The sequence below is a fragment of the Haliotis rufescens genome, unplaced genomic scaffold (genome assembly GCF_023055435.1).
Source record: "Haliotis rufescens isolate VD_foot unplaced genomic scaffold, xgHalRufe1.0.p SCAF_9, whole genome shotgun sequence".
Lineage (NCBI taxonomy): Eukaryota > Metazoa > Mollusca > Gastropoda > Lepetellida > Haliotidae > Haliotis > Haliotis rufescens.
Genome location: NW_025964383.1, coordinates 20,486,824 through 20,513,000, shown reverse-complemented (window position 1 = coordinate 20,513,000; position 26,177 = coordinate 20,486,824). Strand labels below are relative to the sequence as shown.

Genomic DNA, 26,177 nt, shown 5'->3' with positions numbered 1-26,177 from the left:
ATGGTTAATATAAATTTAATTTTAATTGTACTCTGGAAAGAGGATGCACGGCACTCCTATATACATACACTATCCTCCGTGTGAATATACCTATATTTATGGAATAGTGTCCTCGGTCAAGGTGTGTATACTACACGTGTATATTTTATTGTGGCAGGGTAGGTTTTTGAATTATGATGATTACTCCCTATTGATGTTTCTCTGCCTTAAGAAAAACTGAACAAATGATGATCTATAGAAACCGCGTCGTTCATATTCGTTAAATGTTTTTTCACAAATAATTAAAGGTTATAAAACACATCTATTTTCATGTCTAATTCCAATGCTTATCTCATATTGAGTTATTTTCGATAATATTTTTGTCTTCATCATCAATTATTTATTTCCCTGTGGGCATTCCAGGAAAGAATAGGTCCTATGATCATGTTTGTCACATTAGCCGAATGTTGTCAATACATGGCCTCGGCTGAGTCGGCTCTTTGATTGGGCTGATTGCGTGTCATTGTGTTCTGATCGATGTTCATGCTCTCAGTCACACGTTTGTCTGGTCCAGACTCAAATATTTACAGGCCGCCTTGATACTGATTAAATATTGCTTACTGCAGCTTAAAACAATATTCACTCAGTCGCTTGTTAGTCCTTGTATATGTTTTCAATTGACATGTGTTTTTTTTCGATCAAGATCTTTTTTTTTAATATAAGAGACACTTTTTGCAAAATATCATTTCACTTTCTAAACGCGAACCACAACATTTTCATGTTTATTTACATAATGATCATGGCAATTTATGACCTATAACTTGACTTTTAACTTTCTATCATTAAGGGGGCGGTCGGGTTGCCTAGTGGTTACAGCGTTCGCTCGTCACACTGAAAACCGGGGTTCGATTCCCGATAAGGGTACAATGTGTGAAGCCCATTTCTGATGTCCCCCGCCGTGATATTGCTGGAATAATGGTAAAAGCGGCATAAAACCAAACTCACTCACTCACTTCTATCATTAAGAATAAACAAGCGAAATCATTCTTTAAATAACGCATGGTCTTAAGACAATTATAGGATTCACAATAAGGAAGGAGTGCATATCCTCTATCTTCCTGTTGACCAGACGCCTGACGTGTGACCCTGCACTTCCTTTTACAGCAGCGAGTGCACTTAAAGGAGAAGTGTACACGCAAAAATCACTTTTTATCTTTTTCTAAACAAAACGAAATTTTAGAATTAATTAGTATCTGTGTTTGAAAATATACACTCATTTTTTTCACAGTGAAAGTAGGAAGCTCACAATAGTGTGAAAATGATATGCCGTTATGAGGCCTTCCTTTTTCGAGCTAAACAGGCCTGAGTTATCCCCCTTAGATTATGACGTAATTGGTGCCAATTCAACTGGGTCCCTGTCTATTCTCAACGCAAAAGATATCAAGTACCAGTTTGCGGTAAAACAACATGGCCTACGACACATTCCGGCGCAGTGGTGACTCAGCATAACACTATGCTGGCTGGCATCTGAGACGCTAGAATCACACACCTGTACCTACACCACGTGAAGCGGCTCTAACAAAGCATGATGACGTCATAATGTTTATCAATTGGCACCAATGACGTCATATTGCAAGGGGCATAAGCCATGGTGTTTTTGTTGTGGAAAAAGAACACTTGGTAAATGTGAAAAATATAAATCGTTTTAATGCGAAAAATATGTTAATAAATTGTGATATTTTTATATTTTTGTCTATGACACTTCTAGGTTAACACTTTTAATGTGGAAAAAGTACAAGAAAAATAGGTTCATTTCCGTGTGAACTTGCCCTTTAAGAGTTTGTATAGAGAAGGATATAAATACTGAACATCCCTAACAGTTTTCTATTTCTTTTACTAAATTTAGAATATATTTCCCAAGGTTGTTTCCTTTTCGTGAATATAATCTATTCTACCATATATTCCACTAATCTGGTATAATCAGTATCATGCCTTTAAATACTTCAAATCAACATGCCTTTTCAGACCAAAGCCTCGCATTTAAATACTTGATCGCTAAAACGCTCGATTTCAAATGAAAATAAGAGGTATCGAACGCGCCCCGTCAGTAATAAATTAGCATTTCCTAGGTTTATCCTCTAATTAGAAATACACATTCCTTATTCGTGATGTTTACGACAAATAAACTCACGAGGGGATTAATCTCTTTACCATAAACAAGTAAAGCCATTCTTAACAAACTAGGTGTTTAACACGAAGTAGCTTTAGAAAACGCGTATGAATACAATGTTTGAGTGAGTCGCCCAATTCATCATATAGTGCCACATGACTAACAGCCATGTTTGTTTTTAAGAATCACGGTGACACATTGGGAAATACGTATCCAAACAGACGAGGATCACCAGTCAACAGGGTTTTTTTAGAAAAAAGGCATTGGATCAATGAATGGCGCTTAAAAGTTGTTCCTGGTTGGGAACCCTATTCGCATATTTATCAGATCGTGATACTGGGCTTATCGGATTGATTTGTAACATCGATATCACTATCCGTTATATGATAAACACTTTTCCTTCTTGTGTTCACCAGCTACGTACATTATCGTGATACTCCGTTAATAGGGACGGAACCATTGCGATAGAAATCATCCTGATTAACCAGTGTCCGGATTAACCAGTCATGGGTACGCCGTATTGTCCCGTCACGTACGTTGCCAGAAGTAACCGTCCGCTTAGCGGAGTGTCCGGACTAATGTGGTCTTGGATAAACTATAGATTACGAGTGAGTGAGTGAGTGTGTACGGTTTTACGCCGCTTTTAGCAATATTCCAGCAATATCATGGCGGGGGACACCAGAAATGGGCTTCACGAATCGAACCTGGGTTTTCGGAGTGACGAGCGAACGTTTTCACAAATCGGCTACACCATTGCCCTTATATAGATTACGAAACGAATTTCACTTAGAGGTCATTTTTATAACAAAGGGTATATTTCAACACATTTCCATGTTGAATGTACTCTTTCTGAATGGTTGAACAAGCAATATGGCGTTCAGTCATTAGCCTGTCGGACACCACATTGTTATGCCCTGGGTCATTTCTAGTGTTGCTGACGTGACAGAGACGACTATGCTTGTCGTAAGAGGCGACTATGCTTGTCGTAAGAGGCGACCATGCTTGTCGTAAGAGCTCACTATGCTTGTCGTAAGAGGCGACCATGCTTGTCGTAAGAAGTCACTATGCTTGTCGTAAGAGGCGACTATGCTTGTCGTAAGAGGCGACCATGCTTGTCGTAAGAGCTCACTATGCTTGTCGTAAGAGGCGACTATGCTTGTCGTAAGAGGCGACCATGCTTGTCGTAAGAGGTCACTATGCTTGTCGTAAGAGGCGACTATGCTTGTCGTAAGAGGCGACCATGCTTGTCGTAAGAGGTCACTATGCTTGTCGTAAGAGGCGACTATGCTTGTCGTAAGAGGCGACTATGCTTGTCATAAGAAACGACTCTGCCTGACGTAAGAGGGTTTGTGGGTTTCACCAGAGCGGTAAACGTCTGAGACCTGCATCACTTCGGACTTTCCTCCCACATTGAACTGGAACGAGGTGAAAAACCTAACTCACTCACTCACTCATCTTTGCGAAGCAAGGGAGTCAACTGACTTTAAAAGCACAGATTTTCACTGGACGTTTAAAGCAAGTGAACTCCCTTGCCTCGGGAAGATGAATATTCACATCTGTAATTCAGTTTTGATATAATTGCAAAAAACACTTCGGCTTGTGATTTTGAAAATGTTTCTCAAAACAACATTTCCGGGTGAAAAATTCTATTGAACATTACAAAAGTTAATCAATTTTTCATAATAGTTTTGCATTGGAGCCACTTTATGCTAGGTTAATCTTTACATGGTATATATACAAGTTTACAATATACAAGGCAATTGATATACTCCAAGATGTATCTATTAGGCTGTGCATTGAACAGTATTTCAGTTATGTCACGGCGTGTCAGCTAAATGTGAGAGGAAAGCCCACAGTGATTCAGATCTTCGACGTTGACCACTTTAAAACCAAAGATCGCGGGTCGGCAATCGTCATAGGATCCTTTGATTGCGAATTACATTCTAAGTTTCGCCGTGGTTAGTATCCTTGGTTTGCTCAGGCCCTTCGTCAATTTGGGAATTCCTCCCACATTTAGCTGGTACGCCATATTCCTAAATACTATTCAATGCAGCGTTAACCCCGCAAACTCACTTGGGTTTTGTTGACACTTTGACATCGATTGTCAACAATAATACCCAGTTTGAGAAATTCCTCCTAATTTCATCCTCAGTTGATGTACACGTCATCATCCGTCCACGCATCCTGCTATCTCTTATATTACGACGTATTCATCTGACCACAGAATACATCGACACAAGACCACATTATATTTAACCACTTGTGAAATTCCTGTGTTTATTAATAACACAAGTTAACAAAATACGTGCATGCGAGACATGCGGATGAAGATGCATTATCTTCAGCGTTCAATATCCGTCTGCCGGGGAAGCAACACCGTCGTCAGAAGGAGCGGTTCCGATACGAAATAAATTAAAATCTATTTAGTTATTAATACTATGAGTCTATGACCAAAGTGTTTGGTACTTTGAAGAAATGGGGGCAATGGGTGTAGTCTTGGGGTTTCGATTCCCATCTTAGGATCAATCTGTGCAGCATGTCGTTTCCTTCTTGAAGCATATCGTGGTTGAAGTTCGGTTCATTAGATTACTTCCCCTTATATGTCACGTGACGTTCTAGTTTCCTCAGACACGGTGTTGGGCCTTCATTGTCTGGTTTCCGGATCCGCCGACCTTACTAATTTAGAACAACAATACAATCAGAGAGATAAGTTTTTTTATGCCGCCGACGGTAAGGGTCGTTTGACAATAAAAAGACAATGCAATGATGTCAGATGTTAAGTGTATAATATTTATAAGGAGTCAAACCAGACCATGATTATATTTTTGTTATAATCTACCCATAAAAAAAACAGGCCAAGATTTTTTTTAAATATATTTAAGATGAGTACTCAAATCCTGTACAATACATTCTATATTATTTTATTTTCGAACAAACAAAAAACAACTTAACAAAACAACAACAAAAAACACTAAAAAAACAAAACTATATATTTAGCATCAGCCGGATCCTTATGTGGTACATATCAACTGCCTTATTCTTTCGTTCATTTATACATAATACGTACATATTTTTTTCCCTGTTTTCTTTTTATTTAAAGCATTAATTGTTTTTTGTTAAGCAAGTTTATCTCTGCAGCTGTGGTAATATGCAGCTGCCAGCCGATTCGTCTCGCATTAAAACACGGGCAGATGATGTATATGACGCAAATAATCGAATTTGAACCAGACAATCCAGTGATAGGTATAACGAGTAACGATCCTCTTAGTCGGGGTACGTTGACACAGGCCATCAGCCAAGTCAGCCATCCTGACCACTCGATCCATTAAGTCGCGTCTTACGACCACCATAGGCTGTTGGGGACGAATTCGAACCCGGAATACCAGCGGAGACATGACCGACACAATGAACAGCAGGTGTTTGATGAGCGATAAGACTCAATACAGCGGTATATTTCCAACTCATTACAAACAGGTAAGTAAACTACGGTTATAACGAACTCAAACGGACCACTAATTTTAGTTCGCAATAACCGTAGTTCGTTATAAGCATATGTTTGTCGTAAGAGTGTCGGGTGGTCAAGCTCGCTGACTTGGTTAATACAATGTCACTGTGAAGATCCGGGGTAGAATATGTCTTCAGCAACCCATTCTTGCCGGAAAAGGGTGACTGTGCTTGTTGTAGGAGGAGACTAACGGGCTCGCTGAATTGGTTGATGCATGTCATCGTATGCCAATTTTGTGGAACGATGCTCATGATGTCAATCACTGGATTGTCTGGTCCAGACTCGATTATTTCCAGACCTCCGTCATATAGCTAGAATATTGCCGAGTGCGGCGTTAAACTACAAATAAACAAACAAACAAAATATATCACCGTATCCCAATTGCATAGATCGGTACTATGATGTCAATCACTGGATTGTCTGGTCAAGATCTGGTCAAGATCGCCGTCATGTAGCTGGAATATTGCCGAGTGCGGCGTAAAATAACAGAAACATTATATCCCTACTAAAGGAGTCCGTATTAACGAAGATGAACTGCAAAAATATATGTTGACTTCTAGTGAGTGAGTGAGTGAGTGAGTGAGTATGGTTTCACGCCGCTTTCACGGGGGCGGGGACACCGTCAATGGGCTTTACACATTGTACCAATCTGGGGAATCGAACCGGTTATACTACGTTGTCAATGGCCGGGTTAAATCAACCCCCTCAAGTTTCACTCCAGGGTGATTCTGTCCTAGACCTGACCCTTGTGCTGACACAATCTGAGAAATTATCCTGGGATCAGATCACTCCCCCCTCAGGATCAAAACACTCCCTTCACAATTAAAGTGAGTGAGTGAGTGAGTGAGTGAGTGAGTGAGTGAGTTAGGTTTAACGCCGCTTTTAACAGTATTCCAGTTATATCGCGGCGTGTCAGCTTAATGTGGGAGGAAAGCCCGAAGTGATGCAGGTCTCAGACGTTTACCACTTCGGTGAAACCCACGAGCACGGGTATGGTGCTGACAAACCTAGAAACATAATCAGGGCGAACCGGGATTCGAACCCACAATCATAGGTTTCTGGCGTTCACAATTAAAGTGATAATACATCGCATAGTTTATGGCTCTTTGTGAGTTGAATCCTTTCCGTTCCCTAGGGAAAGTACGTTTCAATCAAACAGAAGAATGAATGAAATTAAAAAGGAAGTGTTTCGCATTAATAAGAAATAAATTGAATGTGGAATTTTGTTTGTTCAACTGGCCTCATATGTATTTACTTCTTGTTTTCGTAAAATGTTTATTGTCAATCATAGTAAGACAATAATTTCCTAATTCAGTCTGGAATTTTTTGTTGTTGGGTTTCCAGGTTGTCTATGACGCTTGATATGCACAATGCATGTATACAATTCTTGTCGAGGCTCTGACTCAATAGGGAATTCCCCTAGTCACGTGACATTACCTTCTATAAAAGAATGATACATGGCTGGTGATGGATTAAGTTGTGTCTCCATCTTGTCGATCTGTGGTTGTGTTCTGTAACAGCCGTAACGAGTAAGTAATTTAGAAAGTTGATACTGAGGTTTAATGCATATATACAAACTATATCTATTGATCTTGACAGCATGACAACTTATGAGACATGTCTTGACCTCGTGGTGTGTGTTGCGTATAAAGTTCATAGCGTTGAAACGCCAGAGATGTAAGAACAACGAGGAAATATTTAATATCGAAACAAGGCCAGCAAACATCAGTGTCTATTTTGAAACGCCCTTTTTCATAAGTGCAGCATGGTGTGTGTTTGCAGGACACGTGTTTTATCTAGCATATGCCTTACTGGATGAATAAGGAAAAAACATGAATAGCTTATTCACAAACTTTGATTTAGTTCGAAAACAGTCAACCCTATGGCCCCAGTATCATTCAACGTATAATTTCCTTTCTCTGTGCTTTTAATCGTAGTATTTTTGTTGATTTTAACTCTTTGGCTCATCTGTCTGATAATCGCCAGTGGCCAGAGGGATGGTGTAAATCCTGCTGGGGTACCATGTAGGTAGCAGAAGTACCGTAAGTCCCCATGGTCCCTAGTATGGTGGCCTAACTTTGGTTGCTGGCGATCTACAGCCCGTTTTTATATTGTATCGTTTGTATTGTATCTGATTATTTTATTGCTCTAAAACTAGTTTTAAAATTATAATCTGTGATATATTGCTGGTTGTTGTACTGTCCTTCGATGACAGCTTTTAATATATAATATAAATGCCTCACATCGCTATATAGCTGAAATATTGCCGATGCGATGTACAATTTAACTCACTCACTCACTCAACCCTATGGCACGAAAGCCAAAGCTTTCTAAAAAAGATATTTACAAAATTGTCTGGTGTTAACATGTAGAGGGTAAGAAATATCCCCCTGGGTGTATATGTGGTTCCGTTTTATAGAGATTTATGCGTATAGTTATAGTCAATTGATCTGAAACCGTTAAAAGCCTCCATTAACATGACATGGCATGACAATGATAAAATGGTTAATAATTATGTTAATTCCGTTCCATAATCGGTATTTAGGTGATATAGTACTACCGGAATCAATGGCTGCGGAGACTGGCACTCGCTGTTTATACATATATTCAGGGTTCTCAGTTTTCTAATCGGCACCATCGCCACCCGCTGGTTTCAAACAAGGGAAATTCGACATAGATATTCGATAGTCACCATGACGTCGGCGTAGGGATCTATAAGTGAGTGAGTAGGTTAGGTTTAACACCGCTTTGAACAATATTCTATTTCAACTGCGTTTCAATTTAATGTACAAGGAATGCCCTAGGTGATGCGGTTCTCAAATGTTTACCAGTTTAGTGATACCCCGCGTATGGTGCTGACAAACCTAGGGTCATTATCAGTGCCAATCTGGGATTCGAACCGCGAACTGGGAAATTAGGGAGGAAACTGATCGACCGGGTCCCCCAGGCAACGTCAAATCAAAAGTAACGGTAAATTATAATGCTGGATAGAGCTGGCTGGTAAGCCCACTGAGTACCAGGAAGAGGTGGTATACGGACGTCTTCCATTGGGGGGGGGGGGGGGGGGGGGGGGGGGTGGTAAAGGGAAGACTTTTTTTTAATAGGAAAAGGTGTGGTGTGTGTGCTTGTTCAACTGACAATATTTATTGATAGTGTTGTGTTTGCTGTGGCATTGTCTATTTCACTTCCTTAATTCATTTCATGACATTCATAAAAAGAGGAATATGAAATTCAGGATGCAGTAAGTGGATAGTGTTTCATTGTTTATTTTTGTAGTAGTTTGTTTGCCTTGGTCTTTATGTACCTTGTCCCGGATGATAAAACGGAATAAAAAACAGGATTTGTTTCATGTAACGGTAATAGCCCCAGGTCTTTGAAAGGCATTTAAAAGTGATATACATAAGGAAGAGAACATATGGTCCCTTTGGCTTTAAAAAAATGACAAAGAAATACAATATTTATTAAGGTCCCAAACCAAGCAAATATGCTCAGCAGAGTCTCTTTTTTTAATCACACCTGCCGATCCAAATCAAACTTTAGATAATAGAAAAATCCTGTGCACTGCATTTTATTAATATCTTTTTCAACCTACCGACAAGGTTTTCATTTCACTATTAAAGTCCGTGAAAAAAAGACAATCTTTTCACAAATACAATTCTACATAGTTGTCCCTTTCACATTTTATTCTATATTTTTTTTCAGTTTTCCAGGGAGTTTTGTAAAATTATAAGAAGCTGAAGCAAAGATCCATCAACGTCAAATTCCGTCACCGTCACGTGAGGTTACCATGAGGTCAAGGCCAGCTACACCGTGTACCCCTTTATCTCTGTCCACGGAACACCCTCTGACAAGGAGGTCGCGCAGCACTGAACCCACAGCGCCTTACATCACCGAGGAATATAAATACAGGAAGACGCGGCACCATTTCCAACGCCTCATCAGCGAGAATACGTCCTGTGTCATAAAATGCGTTGTGGTTATCTCCCTTGGGCTTAACGTTATCGCTATCCCAGCCCTGGTCGGCGTCGTGTTTGGTCCCGTTATGCACGGGTTATGCAACCCCGAAGAGAACTTGTCAAGCAACGTATGCCTACCCTGTGGAGAGGATGGAGTACCCGGGGTGGACTCAAGGCGCACGGAGAACGGGTTATGCTGTGTGAAATCATCTAACCAGGATTTGCAGGCTCTTCTTCAGAATAAACTTGTGAGTTATCCCCCTTTGTTCATAATACCAGTCCGGTAACTGGATATGTAGGTCATTATGGCAGTGCCGTAATGCTAAGAGCGAGAACGCTTAGATATATTGATTACTCATAGGGTTTAGAAATAACCGAGTTCATAAAAATCGTATGTGCACTAGTTCAAATATCACTTCTCGAGCACCAGTGTATTGGTTCCGTCATCTGGACGGCATGGTGACGTCATTCGAATCTTATTGCGACGTAAGGTCGGGATGACGTCACACTAGAGAAGACATAGCCTATTCAACAAATTGTGTTTTTCAAGGACAGCGGTGGTGACCAGTGCATATTTCTAAAGGGGAGCTCAAAATGATTAAGAAAAAATGGATAATAAAGAAATTATTACACTCACATACTGTGTCATACTGATTTGACTGAACAGGTGTAAGAATTCATGTATTACCCTCGCTCTCGCTCAGGACATACAATAATTTTGACGTTCGTTTCGTAAAATCAGTATGACACACATGCTTGTATAATAACCTCTATATGTTGAGGGGGGCACGAGTGGCCCAGTCGTCTAAGGCGCCGCGATTCGCTGTGCAGAGTTGCATCCCTCAGGCACGCCAGATACCTATTATTGTGGGTTCGAATCCCGGTTCGACCCGATTATGTTTCTAGGTTTGTCAGCGCCATACCCGTTCTCTAGGGGAAGTGGTAAACGTCTGAGACCTGCATGACTTCGGGCTTTCCTCCCACATAAAGCTGACTCGCCGTGATATAACTGAAATACTGTTAAAAGCGGCGTTAAACCCAACTCACTCACACTTTATATATGTTGCCGTACAGTAGACTTGTAAAGGCAGTCACACGGCTAACACAATATGTGTTGAAATTTCGGGACCGAGCACCGACAGACAATGAAACAAATTATTCCCGAACATCTTATGTCCTCAAAATACTGCATTGTAAGAACCGACATAAAGTTCTTACAGACTTATTTCATAACAATGGCTGACGTGCACGAGGAAGGATAAGGACCTTTTCACTCACTGAAAATCTGAAACAGAAAATGTTGAATTACAGTGAAGTACGGTTATAACGAACTCAAAGGGACTACTAATTTTAGTTCGTTATAACCGTAGTTCGTTATAAGCATATATACAGCATAACTAACACAAATAGTCGGGACCAAAAAAGTAAGTTCGTTATATCCGTAAGTTCGTTATAAGCGTGTTCGTTATAACCGTAGTTTACTGTATTCTTAAAAAACGTATACTTATACAAAAACATTTAGCCTTTTTTTCTTAAACTTGAATGTTTTGGACGTTTTGGCCAGATCAAGTTATTTTCTTCAACTTCAAGAGAAAATATAGCTATGTTCAAATCTTTGACTCAACATGAGTTTTTTCCATGCTGTCTTTCTATCAACTACTAATAATTAGCTTGCTGAAATATTTCAAAAATGCTTCCTGAAAAACTCTCAAATATCCCCATTCGATATAGTTTGGTAACGTGTATACTAAGTGCTGTCACAAATCTTATAACATGCAGATATTGCAATAAACAAACACTAGTTCTCGTTGATAAACAAACTGTCGGGCAAAAGAAAGTACAGTAAAGTACGGTTATAACGAACTCAAGGGGACTACTAATTTTAGTTCGTTATAACCGTAGTTCGTTATAAGCATATATACAGCATAACTACAACAAATAGTCGGGACCAAAAAAAAGTAAGTTCGTTATATCCGTAAGTTCGTTATAAGCGTGTTCGTTATAACCGTTGTTTACTGTAAACACTTGAACATTCACGCTTCACTCTGCTCATTACTGTTAACTGTGATTCTGCGAATCCTTGTTCCTTGTGACGTCATGTACACGTCACCAGTCGTGAGATACTCCTTGATATGATGCATATAATATCGCCTATGATACCCGTTTCAAATACTTCCCCATCGAAAAACCATTTCTTGTTTGTTCAGTTTTGGTCACCATCAATTATGGGTGGACATATGTATACTTTCTTTTTCCCGTCAGTTTATGAACATATCTGATAGCTTTTATAATAATTTCCTGTCTTGTTCATTTCTTGAATTACATTTATTTTGTGTGCACAAAACAGCCCTCGTCTTACATCGGGTGTCAACAGAGGGGATCAGCTCTCCAGTGTGATCTGATCGGTTCTTTATAGCGGTACTGCGAAAGCATTTGTCATTGCTCATAGTACTTGCTTGTATTGGACATACTGCTTAAAGGGAGACTACTCTCGGTTTAATCGGCTGTCCTTGCAATTCAAATACAGATTCATATTTTTTATTCCACAGATCCGGACCTCTCCTCTTCTCGACAATCGTCACAAATGTGAACCAGGTAACAATTACGTGTGTTAATTGTGCGTTTGTGTGTTACGTTACGATTAAATTAAAAATGTATAATGTTATATATAAGTGAGACGCCAGTAATACGATTGATGTGTAGTGAGTGAGTGAGTGAGTGAGTTGGGTTCAGTGGATTCATTGCCGCTTTAAATCGCGTTATACCAAAAGACGTTAAACGATGGTACTTGTTGTTACCTTGCCTGGCGCTCGGCACTAAGGATATAAAAGTAGAACTGGTCGGCATACGTCCGGGAAAGTACAGGCAGCCACACGATCATGCACGTAGCTAAATAAGGGAAATACTCTTGAACGCGACGTTAAATCCCATTAAACTTCACCTCACCTCACCTCACCTCACCTCACCTCGCATCACCTCACCTCACCTCACCTCATCTCGCATCACCTCGCATCACCTCACCTCACCTCGCATCACCTCAACCCACCCAACCCCACCTCACCTCACCTCATCTCACCTCACCTCACTTCAACTCATCTTAACCGGGGGTAAATAATCAGGAAGAAACATTATTGAATGAAAAACCCTTCGGATTCCCTCCAAATAAGCTACTGTCGGAATTCTGCTAATTAAAAATGAGTGAGTGAGTGAGTATGGTTTTACGCCGCTTTTAACTGGCAGTACATATTGTTCCAGATGGATCGGGCAACAGGAGGACGAAAGGACGGAAAACACCCAGACCTCTCACTCTTGGCAGGCTTGTATTAGACGTCAAGGCGACCAAACATGGTAAGTGAGTGAGTGAGCGGGTGGGTGGGTGCGTGGGTGGTTGGGTGAATGAGAGAGAGAGAGAGAGAGAGAGAGAGAGAGTGAGAGAGAGAGTAAGAGAGAGAGAGCAAGAGAGAGATTAAGAGAGAGAGTAAGAGAGAGAGAGTAAGAGAGAGCAAGAGAGAGAGTAAGAGAGAGAGAGAGTAAGAGAGAGAGACTAAGAGAGAGAGAGTAAGAGAGAGAGAGTAAAAGAGAGAGAGAGTAAGAGAGAGAGAGAAAGAGAGAGATTAAGAGAGAGAGAGAGTAAGAGAGAGAGAGAGTAAGAGAGAGAGAGCAAGAGAGAGAGAGAGAGAGTCAGAGAGAGAGAGAGTAAGAGAGAGAGAGTCAGGGAGAGAGAGAGAGAAATTGGAATGTTGTAATATGTTGTTAAAAACCATACATACTTAGGGATTATTCTGAGTGAGTTGGGTTTAACGCGGCTTAGAACAATATTCCAGTTATATCACTGCGTGTCAGTTTAATGTGGGAAGAAAGCCTGAAGTGATGCAGGTCTCAGTCGTTTACAACTTTTGGCCTGTCGAAACTCGATCACAGAGATAAGGATTATATTACTAAGGATACAACTCCAATTGTTTTCAGACAAAGAGTTCAAGTGGTTGGAAGAGTACCCACATGGCCTCGCTTTCATTCAAGGCGATCTGTCATTTGACGGAGGATTGTTTCAAGTGTTGAAAGGTGGAATATTCCGCATCCGGAGTCATCTCAGTTTTGACACTTATCTCAACAAATTACCGAACACAGCTGATCACATACAATATCACGATGTCTTGAAGAAGCTACCCACTGGCTTTGATGTTTTAATGACGGAGAAAGTAACCATCAAAAACCGGACGTACCTGTCGTCTGACCTTGACCTCACAATTAAATTGCGCGCGAACGACAGCGTGTGTGTACATGTGAACACCTACTCGCTACTCTACAATCTCCCATTAGCCAATACCTTTGAGATTGAGAGAATTTCGTCGTCTTGAGAACATTATTAGGAATGCTTGAATGAGTTAGTGTGCGCGCGCTCGTGTGTGAACTTAACCATGGAAACACAGGAGGGCCTTCTCCATTAAAAAAACACATGATTCGATAGTGAGTGAGTGAGTGAGTATGGTTTTACGCCGCTTTCAGCAATATTCCAGCAATATCACTAGTGGGGACACCAGAAATGGGCTTCACGCATTGTACTAATGTGGGGAATCGAACCCAGGCCCTCGGCGTGACCAGCGAACGCTTTGGCCACTAGGCTGACCCACCGCCCCCATGACTCAAGAGGCTACCCAACCTGTCTTTGTTTTTAGCCATTTCTGCGGGACTTTTGACCTGCTGAGAGGGACAAAAAAATGACATGCGTAAGGTATCCGTGCTGTCTGAATCCTCTATTGCCCATCAGGGGCGGTCGGGTAGCACAGTGGTTAAAGCGTTTGCTCGTCACGCCGAAGATCCGGGTTCGATTCCCCACATCGGTACAATGTGTGAAGCACATTTCTTACAATGAGTGTTTGTTGTTTAACGCCGCACTTAGCAACATTCCAGCTATATGACGGCGGTCTGTAAATATTCGAGTCAGGACCATGAGCAAAACCCCAACCGTGACCAATTATTTAGGCTTTATCGTGCTATAGGGCAATCCAATTGTTTTTCAGCAAAGGGGCGCATTTGTTCTAAGATAAAAACAAACAATTCTGTGTTAATGACGGGTTTCCTGTAAAAAATATGGGTTTTGAAAACAGATTGAATTGCTTGACGTATCCTTTCGTTGGAATGAATTGTTTATTTTGAAAATACTGACTGAAAAAAAATCTGTCTCTTAAAAAAATCGAGGGCACTGGTGGCCAAATCGTGAGATTTTGTATCAAGGTTGGGTATTTTTCACGAACAGCTACAAAACCAGATATGTTTTAATTATAACTACATGTATTAGGATGAATAGTGTGAAAAGAAAAACACACTGAAAAACTTTTCTTTTTGTGGCAGACAATTTATTTTTGTCAACAGTCTGAAGCATAATTATTTTTTTTCAAGTGTTTTCGGGGACATTTTTTTCCGATAAATTTCCGGCTCTTGCTCCCCCGTCCTAGACATCTACCAGCTTCCATTGTAGACCATCCAACAACAAAACCATTTGACAATATATGAACCAATAATATGAAGAATATACAATGTATTTTATAAAACACATCAGCTAGAAATTGGAAATTTAAATCAATGAAGTCGAAAGTGGTCGGTTTGTAATCCTTGTAGACGGATTGCTTTGTTTGTCAGTGCATGTGTTATATACTGTGTGACATAAATATGTCTTTCTTGAACCACAATCTCTACAAGGTGCTTGTCACCAGTATATATACCTACTTTAGTGATGGATATTTTTTTATTTAAGACGGGTGGTCACTGTGATAAAAAAGGGCGGAATGAACAAATTGATACTGCCAATACTACTCTTTTACTGTTGCAATAAGATGTTGTTGTTAAATCGAGTGAGTGAGTGAGTTGAGTTTAACGCCGTTTTTTAACAGTATTCCAGTTATATCACGGCGTGTCAGCTTGATGTGGGAGGAAAGCCAGAAGTGATGCAGGTCTCAGACGTTTACCACTTCGGTGAAACCCACGAGCACGGTCTGGTGCTGACAAACCTAGAAACATAATCGGGACCAACCGGATTCGAACCCACAATCATAGGTTTCTGGTTTCTGCATAGCGAATCGCGGCGCCTTAGACGACTGGCCCACCTTGCTGTTAAAATGGATGTTATACATGGCGACGTGAGCCACAGAACCGTGCCACTATTTATTTTGTAAAGTAATTTATTATCACAAGGAATTGTTTTGTATATATGCATGTCACCTTCTAATGCCACAATAACGTTTTCGTTTTTTGTTTTTTGTATTTATTTTTGTACACATGTCTTCCATCTTTCAATGTCAATATACTGCCGGACAAAAGAAAGTATACACTCATGTTTGATGGTGGCTAAAAATGAAACAAACAAGAAATGGTTATTCGATTGTGTTCTGTTTGATGTATGGGTATTGTATCTGTGTTTAGGACCTTACGCTTGCAGTGCTTCGGCGACTATTTTCAGCCAAGTAACATTTTTATGGCGTTTTTACACACTGGTCAAATCCAATTTTCAAGTGTATCTTTAATTTTGCCCGGCAGTTTATGTCGTTCACTCATGTCACAATTATTTAATAAACAATAACCTCCATATGAAATTCATTCGCATTCCTACCTTCCTCCTTGCTTAGGGGCGGTCGGGTAGCCTAGTGGTTAAAGCGTTCGCTCGTCACGCCGAAGACCCGGGTCCCCGACGGTTTTAACCAGGAATCTTTAACATTGTGAACGCTCGCTTGTGTGTAATTAAACACGGTTAGCTGATAACATATTTAATTCTTCTCTGATCGTATGTGACGAAATTGTATATAACGATGTGTGTGTGTGTGTGTGTGTGTGTGTGTGTGTGTGTGTGTGTGTGTGTGTGTGTGTGTGTGTCTGCTTGTACTAGTCCTAGTGCTAGTGTACTGAGATACCATGCTGCAGTTAAACAGGCATGGTTACTGGACTCAGAAACAGTATCAACTGACTCCGAGCCAACGAACCCTTGTTTTATCCTCTCTTTGCCGAGCGTCAGGCAGGGTAACAACAACTACCATCGTTTGAATGTTTTGGTATGATGCAGTGGGATCGAACCCCTTATACTCCGATCTCTGGGCAGACGCTCTATCCATTATCTATTTTTGTGCATTTATGTAATAAATAAACGACTCGTGGTCGTTGTTTATCGTACAATAAAAAAAAATGCAATTTCTCCAAATACCGATTGTCACATCTCTTCCGCTTTGGGATGCGATCGTTCGGCCATTGCCTTTATCTACGTTGCACAGCTACATCTGTGGGGAACGACTTTCTTAATTGACACTTCCCTCTAAAAAATAACGTAAATCTCTTCTGCAGTTATCGAAAAATGACATTCAGTTTTGAGTCCACGTCAGCCACACACACACGCACGCACGCACGCACGCACACACAGGGACACACGCACACCACATACACACACACAGAGAGACACATACACACGAACACCACACACAGACACACATACACACAGAGACACGCACCACACATCAAATACAGAGACGCGCGCGCACACCACACACATATTTACACAGACACACGCACACGACACTTACACACTGAGACACACACGCACACCACACGCATACACACACAAGACACACACACACACAGAGTGACACACAAACACATCACATAAAGTTACCCTCTGGATGTCGAGGTGTGTTTTCTGACGCATATATGCGCGAGAATTCAATGTGCTCGAGCTCGCACCGCACTGCATGGATGACTATGAAGTTGCACCTAGATGTAGAATATTAAATTTCCGAGGGTGTAAAATTAATTGTAAATATATGATTGGTTTGAATAATAGACACTACTAAAAGTGTTGTCCGAAATTTTGTGCAATATTAGATTGAAATTTTGTGATGCGTAACAAAAAACACATTTCGTCCCTTTTAATCGTACACAGATAAATTATTTAAAGTAGCATGCGGTGAAATGTGTTATTTGACAGCTTTATGTCAAGTGTAAACAGAGACCATGTGGATTACTGGTGTAAGCGAACAAAATACTACCTTAGCTGACCAGCATAACGTATCAAATGGATTAGTATTGGTAATTAAGCCTCTATTCGATACGAAAAATAACATACAAGCCCATTCTCAGCCAATACACATGACCTCAAGGTCAAATCGAGAGCGAGGCTAACGTAGGCAAACAATCCGGAAATGGCGACCGCCACGCGGAAAGATTATTGTTGCGTGCCTTTGTGTAGAAGCGATGCCCGAAGAGACTTTAATGTGTCTTTCCATCGCATTCCCAAAGATGAGACAGTGAGAAGGCAGTGGTTGACAAAAATACGCAGAGAGCCTGGAAAATCATTCAGAGTGAGTACATGTGTTACATCGCCAAACACGATATTGGTCTTATCGAGGTAGAATCTGTGTTAGGCCCAGACTAGAGCACAACTGCGAACGTGTAGTAGGCATGGGGACTGCGGTCAATATAGAAAACGATGTGAGGTTACATTTAGGCGAGGATGTATTTATAATTACTCTCGCCAACTTCTGAGGCCGTGTTTGTTTGTTTGTTTAACGCCGCACTCAGCAATATCCCAGTAATATGATGGTGGTCTGTAAATAATCGAGCCTGAATCTGACAATCCTGTGATTGACACCATGAGCATCGATCTACGCAATTGGGATACGATGACATGCATCAACCAGGTCAGCGAGCCTGACCTCCCTATCCCGTTAGTCGTCTCTTACGACAACCTTGTTTTGCTGAAGAATAATTCTAAATTAAGTATAGTCTATATATATAGTATTCGAGGAATATATATAATATGTGGCCGCCTCTGGTAATTATTGACATGTACATAACATTTTATTAAAGGTGCACTAATCGCTAGCTTAATTCGACCTGGCTGCCTAACACTGCCCGCTTGAGCTCACCAACTGCCATGGGGGCGGTCGGGTAGCCTAGTGGTTAAAGCGTTCGCTCCTCACGCCGAAGACCCGAGTTCGATTCCCGACATGGGTACAATGTGTGAAGCCCATTTCTGGTGTCCCCCGCCGTGATATTGCTGGAATATTGCTAAAAGCGGCGTAAAATCAAACTCACTCACTCACCAACTGCCATGAGTCGATTTACTCGCTGACGCAACTGAGCGTGACAAGAAAATAGGCTACCGTCTCTAATGACAGTGTTAATAAACTTTGAGTCAATATCTATACCCATTTTTGCACACTACTGGTTACCCATGAAATTTGGATGTTACAAAACGTGCTTGTTAATTAACTTCTTCAACCTAAACACTAGGGCTGGGACGATACACCAACTGTGCCATCCGATATGTATCACGATACCTTGCTCACGATCCGATATGTATCACGATACCTTGCTCACGATCCGATATGTATCACGATACCTTGCTCACGATCCGATATGTATCGCGATACTTGCATGTGCACTTATCTGTGGTGCGTAAGCCATCTTTTTCATAGACAGGATTGCTAAAAACATGGCACACTAATGATTAACAGTACTGTTGGCAGTGTCAGGTATGGCGCAATGGATGAAAATATTTATGTTTTCACTACTCATTTTCACTAGCAATTAGTGTTTGGTGTAACATATATTCAAGAAAACATTTAAGGTAAGCATTGATACTTTTTACTTAGTGTGCGACATGTGATCGACAATTGTATTGAGATGTAAAAAAAACTAGATCAACTGATGCATCGGTGTATCGTCCCAATACTGCTTAAGCCAAAGACCAATGGAACTGAGCTCACTGAATGTTGCTATTTGGAAATACCCCTAATGTATATAGTTTTATATAAAAAGGGTATCCTTGCAGTGAAAACATTTTAGGATTTCGGATTATTTTTGGTTTGGTTTGTTGTTAACGCCACACTCAGCAATAATCAAGCAATATGATGGCGGTCTGTAAATAATAAAGTCTGAATCCGACAATCCAGTGATTGACATCATGAACATCGATCCACGCAATTGGGATACGATGACATGCATCAACCAAGTCAGCATGCCTGACCACCCGATCCTGTTAACGCCGCACTCAGCAATATTCCAGCTTTATGGTGGCGGTCTGTAAATAATCGAGGCTTGACCAGACAATCCAGTGATTGACATCGTGAGCATCGATCCAGGTCTGAAGTGGGGTGAAATGTATGATATATGCAATATGTTACAGTCAATGTGTAAAATGGGATTCACTTAGGCAATTTATATATGTCTAAATATTGCAGGCATTTTACAAACTGACTGAAAAATCTGTTCATTTATTTAACAGATTGACTAAGAATCATTAAAGAGTTCAGAAGGGCTTAAAAATATCACAATAGACGAATTATGCTTGGATTAGAAGCCCCCTAAAATAGAAATGTACTTTGACTTTCCTTCTCTTTTAATCCAATCATTGTCAGTCACTGGGTGATGAGATTAAACATCAAAATGTTTGGAATTCGTTGTCATAGTGAGTGAGTTTGGTTTTATGCCGCTTTTAGCAATATTCCAGCAATATCACGGCGGGGGACACCAGAAATGAGCTTCACACAGTGTACCTATGTCGGGAATCGAACCCGGGTCTTCAGCGTGGCGAGCGAACGCTTTATAACCACTAGGCTACCCGACCGCCCCCGTTGTCATTATAAAATAAATGGACAGATTTCTCTGTCCATTTGTAAAATAACTGTATATTTAGGTGTTTCATAAATTGCATACGTGAAAATTTTAGTCATTTTACACATTGACTATAAGATATGCACACAATGGAAGAAGCAATGCTCAGGTCAAATATTTAGTTTGTGCTACAAGTCCAAATAGTGTTAATGAAAATCGCACAATACAGGCAAGTGACTTATGAAAACTGCATCACCATCACCGAAATACCCCAAAACACACCGACGTATCCTTAATGTTTCGGAGCATAAAATGTATTTCATTTTGTTGATCAGTGTGACCTTACATGCTATCAACAAAAGTGACAAATGCGCTTACGGTTGGCGCAGCACAGGTCGCGAACTAGTTGAGATTTGTGGGATAGCATCCGGGAAAAAACCAATAACAAAGGCAACAACCAGTCCGGGTGAATTGTCAGAGATCATTGCCCCTATATGATCAACTAGTATGTTAGTAGTAAGATTGTATGACCTTGTTGCCATTTGATTAGTTAAGTACCTTTAACACTTACATTAAACAATAAGGATATGGTATTAGTTAGAAAATTAGTTGAAGCACACATAACACATGTGGTATCTCCTTGGGCCTAGCTGTGACTTCGTTCAAAATGTTCATCTGTTCAACCAGCAGTTAATGGGTACCCGGTAGGATGAGATGGCTGGTTGTTAACCTTCTTGCGCCTAACACTAATAGGCAGTTTAGGTTGTATACTCCCCAGGGAGCTGAGAATGATTGTTGAGTGCACACTGGTCCAGTAACCAGGGTAATAATAGCTCTTTGAGCAAGCCCCAGTGTGGTGTGGAAATATGTTCAATATAATTGGCCTATTATTATAGAAATGGCTCCGTCCATCCGTCCGTCCGTGACGTTTCGTTTCCGGAGCATAACTCATAAACCGTTCAATATTTTTTCATCAAACTTTGCAGGTCTGTCAGGTACATGCTGAACTGGTGCCTTTTGCTATTTAGAAATTTTAGAATTTTTTTTTTTTACGTTTCCATGGCAACAAGATGGACTTTGGTTCTGTGAGGGTAGGGTTCGTTTCCGGAGCATAACTCATAAACGGTTCAATATTTTTTCATCAAACTTTGCAGGTCTGTCAGGTACATTTTTATTTTTTACGTTTCCATGGCAACAAGATGGACTTAGGTTCCAAACTCTTCTTTTTTTTACAATTTCCATGACAAGTTCCACCTCGGTTAAAAAAGGTTAGTGTTTGTTTAGATTTAATTATGTCATAAATTCTGCAACAGGGGCGGGGGATATAGCCACGTTAGTGGCAAACTCTTGTTATTATTATTATTAGTTATGATTTATTCTTTAGCATTGTATACCTTAATTCATTCATTCCATAGCTCTGCACAGTAAGCTTTCGCTCAGTTTAACCCCCACTAATGGTCACACTGCATGCACATTCTCCACAGCTGTTTGTGGTCATTAATCATGTCAATAATTGGGTTTGTTTTGTTTGTTTGTTGTTTAACGCCGCACTCAGCAATATTCAAGCTATATGACAGCGGTCTGTAAATAATAGAGTCTGGACCAGACAATCCAGTGAATGACATCATTCGCATCGATCCACGCAATTGGGATCGATGACAAGCATCAACCAAATCAGCGAGCCTGACCACCAGATCCCGTTAGTCACCTCTTACGACAAGCATAGTCGCCTTTTAGCAAAGCATGGGTTGGTGAAGACCTATTCTACCCCGAAACTTCACAGGTCTAATAATTGGGACGCAAGCCCTATCGGCTACCCATATCAGCCAAAACTTAATTAGCACAGTTACAAACCAAAGACATAACCTTCAAAAGCAACAATACAAATTCAGTGTCATATTTTTCACTAGTAGAATCTTATTTTATTTGTTTATCTACCTTATTCTTTTATTCCAAGATAACCTCCAACACAGTTGTGTGCAGCAACCATTTCCTGAAGGATGACTTCAAGTGGACACCAAACCGAACGACATTGAAGCGGGGTGCGGTTCCCTCGGTGTTTCAGTGGACCGTGGACAGTGGGGCTACTGGCTGGAACTGGAAGCTAACCTCAAGGAGACACTCTTGTCATAGAGGTAACAACGCGTGTGGTCTGATGTTGATTAATAAATAATTTGCATACCCGTATATGCAAGGGGGCGACGTATGGTTCCTGTAGGAAGTGACAACTTGGAGACGATGGCTTGCGGTATATATACAGTTTTACTTTATACATGTAGATATATACATACAAAAGACACTATGTGCCAGGTCAGCACATAGTGGTAGTGGTTGTTGTCTAGGTGCCCCGGAGCACCCAGCCAAACCCTAAGGCTAAGGGTAAGACCTTTCTTTCTCCTCCCAATCTCTTACTTACTTACTTACTTACTTTGGAGATTTAACGTGCGCTTTCCGACTGATGCGTATTTCGCCAAGGTCACCTGACATTTAGTAAGTAATAAATATAAATGTAAACAGTAATTCATCAGCAGGATGGCAGACGGTCGATGTACACAAAAATGGGGATTAACAAATAGGATTAGCATCTTATAAATAACAGCAATTAAGTGTTTCAAGGCGTATAGATGTCATGGCTCCAGGGGTAATGAGCCTTTTAAATCAAATGTTCTTCAGAAAATGGGTGTCGTAAATCAGTGCTATGACAGAGGTAAGATTATGGCTGTGCACATTCTCTAGGACAAAGTAAACACAATTTATGGATAATAACTTCTTTATTTTACTGTGATGGCAACATTTCAGTATAGATTGTTATACTGTTGTCAAGCAAGGCTTCAAGCATCTGTACCGAAACATCGCCATTACAGAAAAAAAAAGAAGTTGTTTGTCATCCATAACTTGTGTCTGCTTTGTCATCCGTCAACTTCTAAGTAATGCCTATCAAACAATACATTCTCCGGGTTCAAATTCTTTGTATTTTAGTCTCTGTGGAATGGTTAAAATGGTAATGGCACTGTTAAAGTAAGTTCCATGGGTCTGAAGGGTAGGTACACTTAGAAAACAATTTTTTAGCATTACCTTGTGACAATTTTGATTTATACTACCACACATAAACATGGCGAAAACATGGAACATGTTGAACTATGAACACACTTAATGCACAGCATGATTCACAAAATATATTGGACCCGTGAACATACCGGTAAGAATAGGTCTTCAGCAACCCATGCTTGCCATAAAAGGCGACTATGGTTGTCGTAAGAGACGACTAAAAGGATTGGGTGGTCAGGCTCGCTGACTTGGTTGATGCATATCATCGCATCCCAATTGCGTAAATCGATGCTTATGATGTCAATCACTGGATTGTCTGGTCCAAACTCGATTACTTTTAGACCGCCATTTAGCTAGAATATTGCTGAGTGTGGCTGTGAACATTAAACAAACACACAAACAAACACTAAATATTTTTGGGTAGTCAGAAATGAGTGAGTGAGTGAGTGAGTATGGTTTTACGCCGCTTTTAGCAATATTCCAGCAATATCACGGCGGGGGACACCAGAAATGGGCTTCACACATTGTACCCATGTCGGGAATCGAACCCGGGTCTTCGGCGTGACGAGCGAATGCTTTAACCACTAGGCTACCGGACCGCCCTAGTCAGAAATGAAAAAGAGGGTATTATTAATCTTAGTGAAAGGGTGGGGGCCATCTCATAAATCACAACTGCTTATTATCTTGCCTGACTTTCACTGAGTTTGATATTGATCACATTTGTTCCTCTAGTTGGCACACTTTAATTTCAATTGCACACCTAAACATCATTATGAGTGTCTTGTGGAAAACTTGAAAAATAATATATTTCTATCCCATATTCTCTACAGCAGTGAAATAACATGTGTTGCAAATGTTTATGATATTTCAGTTATATATGACACACAGGTAGGTAATAAAAACGTTAATAAGTACCTGTAAAAACACTGACCAGTGACCACTACTTCAGCAATATAGGAAAAATTACTGGCGTAGAGCATTCAAGTGACCATAACTGGGTGAGTGAGTGAGTGAGTATGGTTTTACGCCGCTTTTAGCAATATTCCAGCAATATCACGGCGGGGGACACCAGAAATGGGCTTCACACATTGTACCCATGTCGGGAATCTAACCCGGGTCTTCGGCGTGAAGAGCGAACGCTTTAACCACTAGGCTACCCGACCGCCCCTGACCATAACTGAAACGTGTTTGATTTTCACAAATGTATTTCAGATGATGCTGATCAAGAGTCTGAGAACATTTCATCGGGTGACGAAGCTCCCACAAGTCATCCGTCGCCATCTCAGATACAGTAAGAATGACAAATCAAATTTAATCGTATTAAATTAATTTTGCAAATTGACATGGTTTTGAATTAGATGTTAATGAATACAAAACAACAAATTTCTATATCCTATAGTATTTACATAAAGATTATTGATATTTAGATATTATCTGTAATATTAAATGATTTTTAGCCTGTGTATTCGATGAACCTTCTTTGTTTATATTTTCCTTAAGTTATTCATGTGTTCAAGGACCACCTCCGTGGTCTGGTGGTAGAGCGTCCAACCGGAGAGCGGAAGGTCCAGGGTTTGATCCCCGGCCGCGTCATACCAAAGGACGCTAAAAAATGGTACTTGTTGTGACCCTGTCTGGTGCTCAGTATTAAGGGGCCAAAACAAGGACTGGTTAGCTCGGAGTCAGTGTACTGTGTCGGGTATTGATGTTAAATTGTGGCATGGTATCTCAGTGGGCTAGCACTATAAATCGGCATCAGTCCGGACTAGTACAAGTGCGCGCTCACGCACGCAGACACGCACGCACGCACGCACGCACGCACACACACGTGCATGCACGTTGCAATATAAGCACAACAATCATTTCACAGATAACATTTTCAATTGTTGATGATGCAGGAACAAAATAATCAAGTCTTACAATTGTGCCAAATATCCCGACACAAATTGCAATTTATGTGGGTTAATTGTATTGCTGAAGGTTACTGAATCCTATCATATTGATCTGATATTTTGTTCTCTTTGAAAGTTTTTCAGTAGCTATGATATAGCTAAGTGAACAAATTTGGTTGGTTGGTTTGTTGTTTAACGCCGCACTTAGCAATATTCCAGCTATATGACAGCGGTCTGTAAATGATAAAGTCTGGACCAGACAATCCAGTGACTGATATCATGAGCATTGATCCACGCAATTGGGATATGACATGCATCAACCAAGTCAGCGAGCCTGACCACCCGATCCTGTTAGTCGCCTCTTACGACAAGCATGAGTTGCTGAAGACCTATTCTACCCTGGATCTTCCAACAGCAAGTGGATCACAACTGAAAAATATCTGGAGAAAAAGTGAAATAATTTATACTATATTTTATATCAAATTACATGCCTGGTTCAATGATTAAAAAGATTAAAAAAGAATTATACCACAATAACCTGTAACAGCTGATTTCAGCATACTGAGTTATAATTGACAGCAAAGTGAATTTAAAAAATAAATTATGATCATGATAAAAGTGACAAACAATTATTGATGAGTATGATTAAAAACTACAACTGATACACTGTGTATATAGGCCTATTTATTATATACTCACCACCTAAAGAAACGCAAGTACCATACATGTTGGTTAATATATGAAGACTTACTCATATTCAAGAGATATTAGATTGGTTTGATGCACAAACTAACATACTGGTATTTTGTGTGAACCGACACTCATTGACGCATCACATGTGACGTCATAGATCCATGACTCGAGATGCACCATTTGTCTTATGCAGGATTAGCGTGTAAAGTTTGGAAATCATGTGTAGCATATCGTGATAAGAATAAAGACACTGTGGTAACACTAGACTGATTGTTAGTTTTGTCATTAAGTGGTACACATTGGAAACATCTCTTCCTACTTCTCGTTATATTTCCATG

The 26,177-nt window shown here is 40.4% G+C and overlaps 1 protein-coding gene and 1 long non-coding RNA gene across 2 annotated transcripts; both read left to right on the top strand.

Annotated features, from left to right (window-relative positions):
• Positions 1 to 7,099: 7,099 nt before the first annotated feature.
• LOC124144698 lies at positions 7,100 to 15,556 on the top strand. Its single transcript, XM_046514235.2, has 5 exons — positions 7,100 to 7,183; positions 9,357 to 9,858; positions 12,160 to 12,205; positions 12,866 to 12,958; positions 13,577 to 15,556. The coding sequence occupies exons 2-5, from the start codon at positions 9,442 to 9,444 to the stop codon at positions 13,966 to 13,968; spliced, it is 948 nt and encodes a 315-aa protein (XP_046370191.2). The 5' UTR covers positions 7,100 to 7,183; positions 9,357 to 9,441; the 3' UTR covers positions 13,969 to 15,556.
• A 5,088-nt stretch (positions 15,557 to 20,644) lies between these two features.
• On the top strand, positions 20,645 to 24,554 carry LOC124144758. The gene is made up of 3 exons (XR_006862467.2): positions 20,645 to 20,711; positions 22,164 to 22,341; positions 24,467 to 24,554. It is a non-coding gene; the product is annotated as an uncharacterized LOC124144758 (long non-coding RNA).
• The last annotated feature ends 1,623 nt before the right edge of the window (positions 24,555 to 26,177 follow it).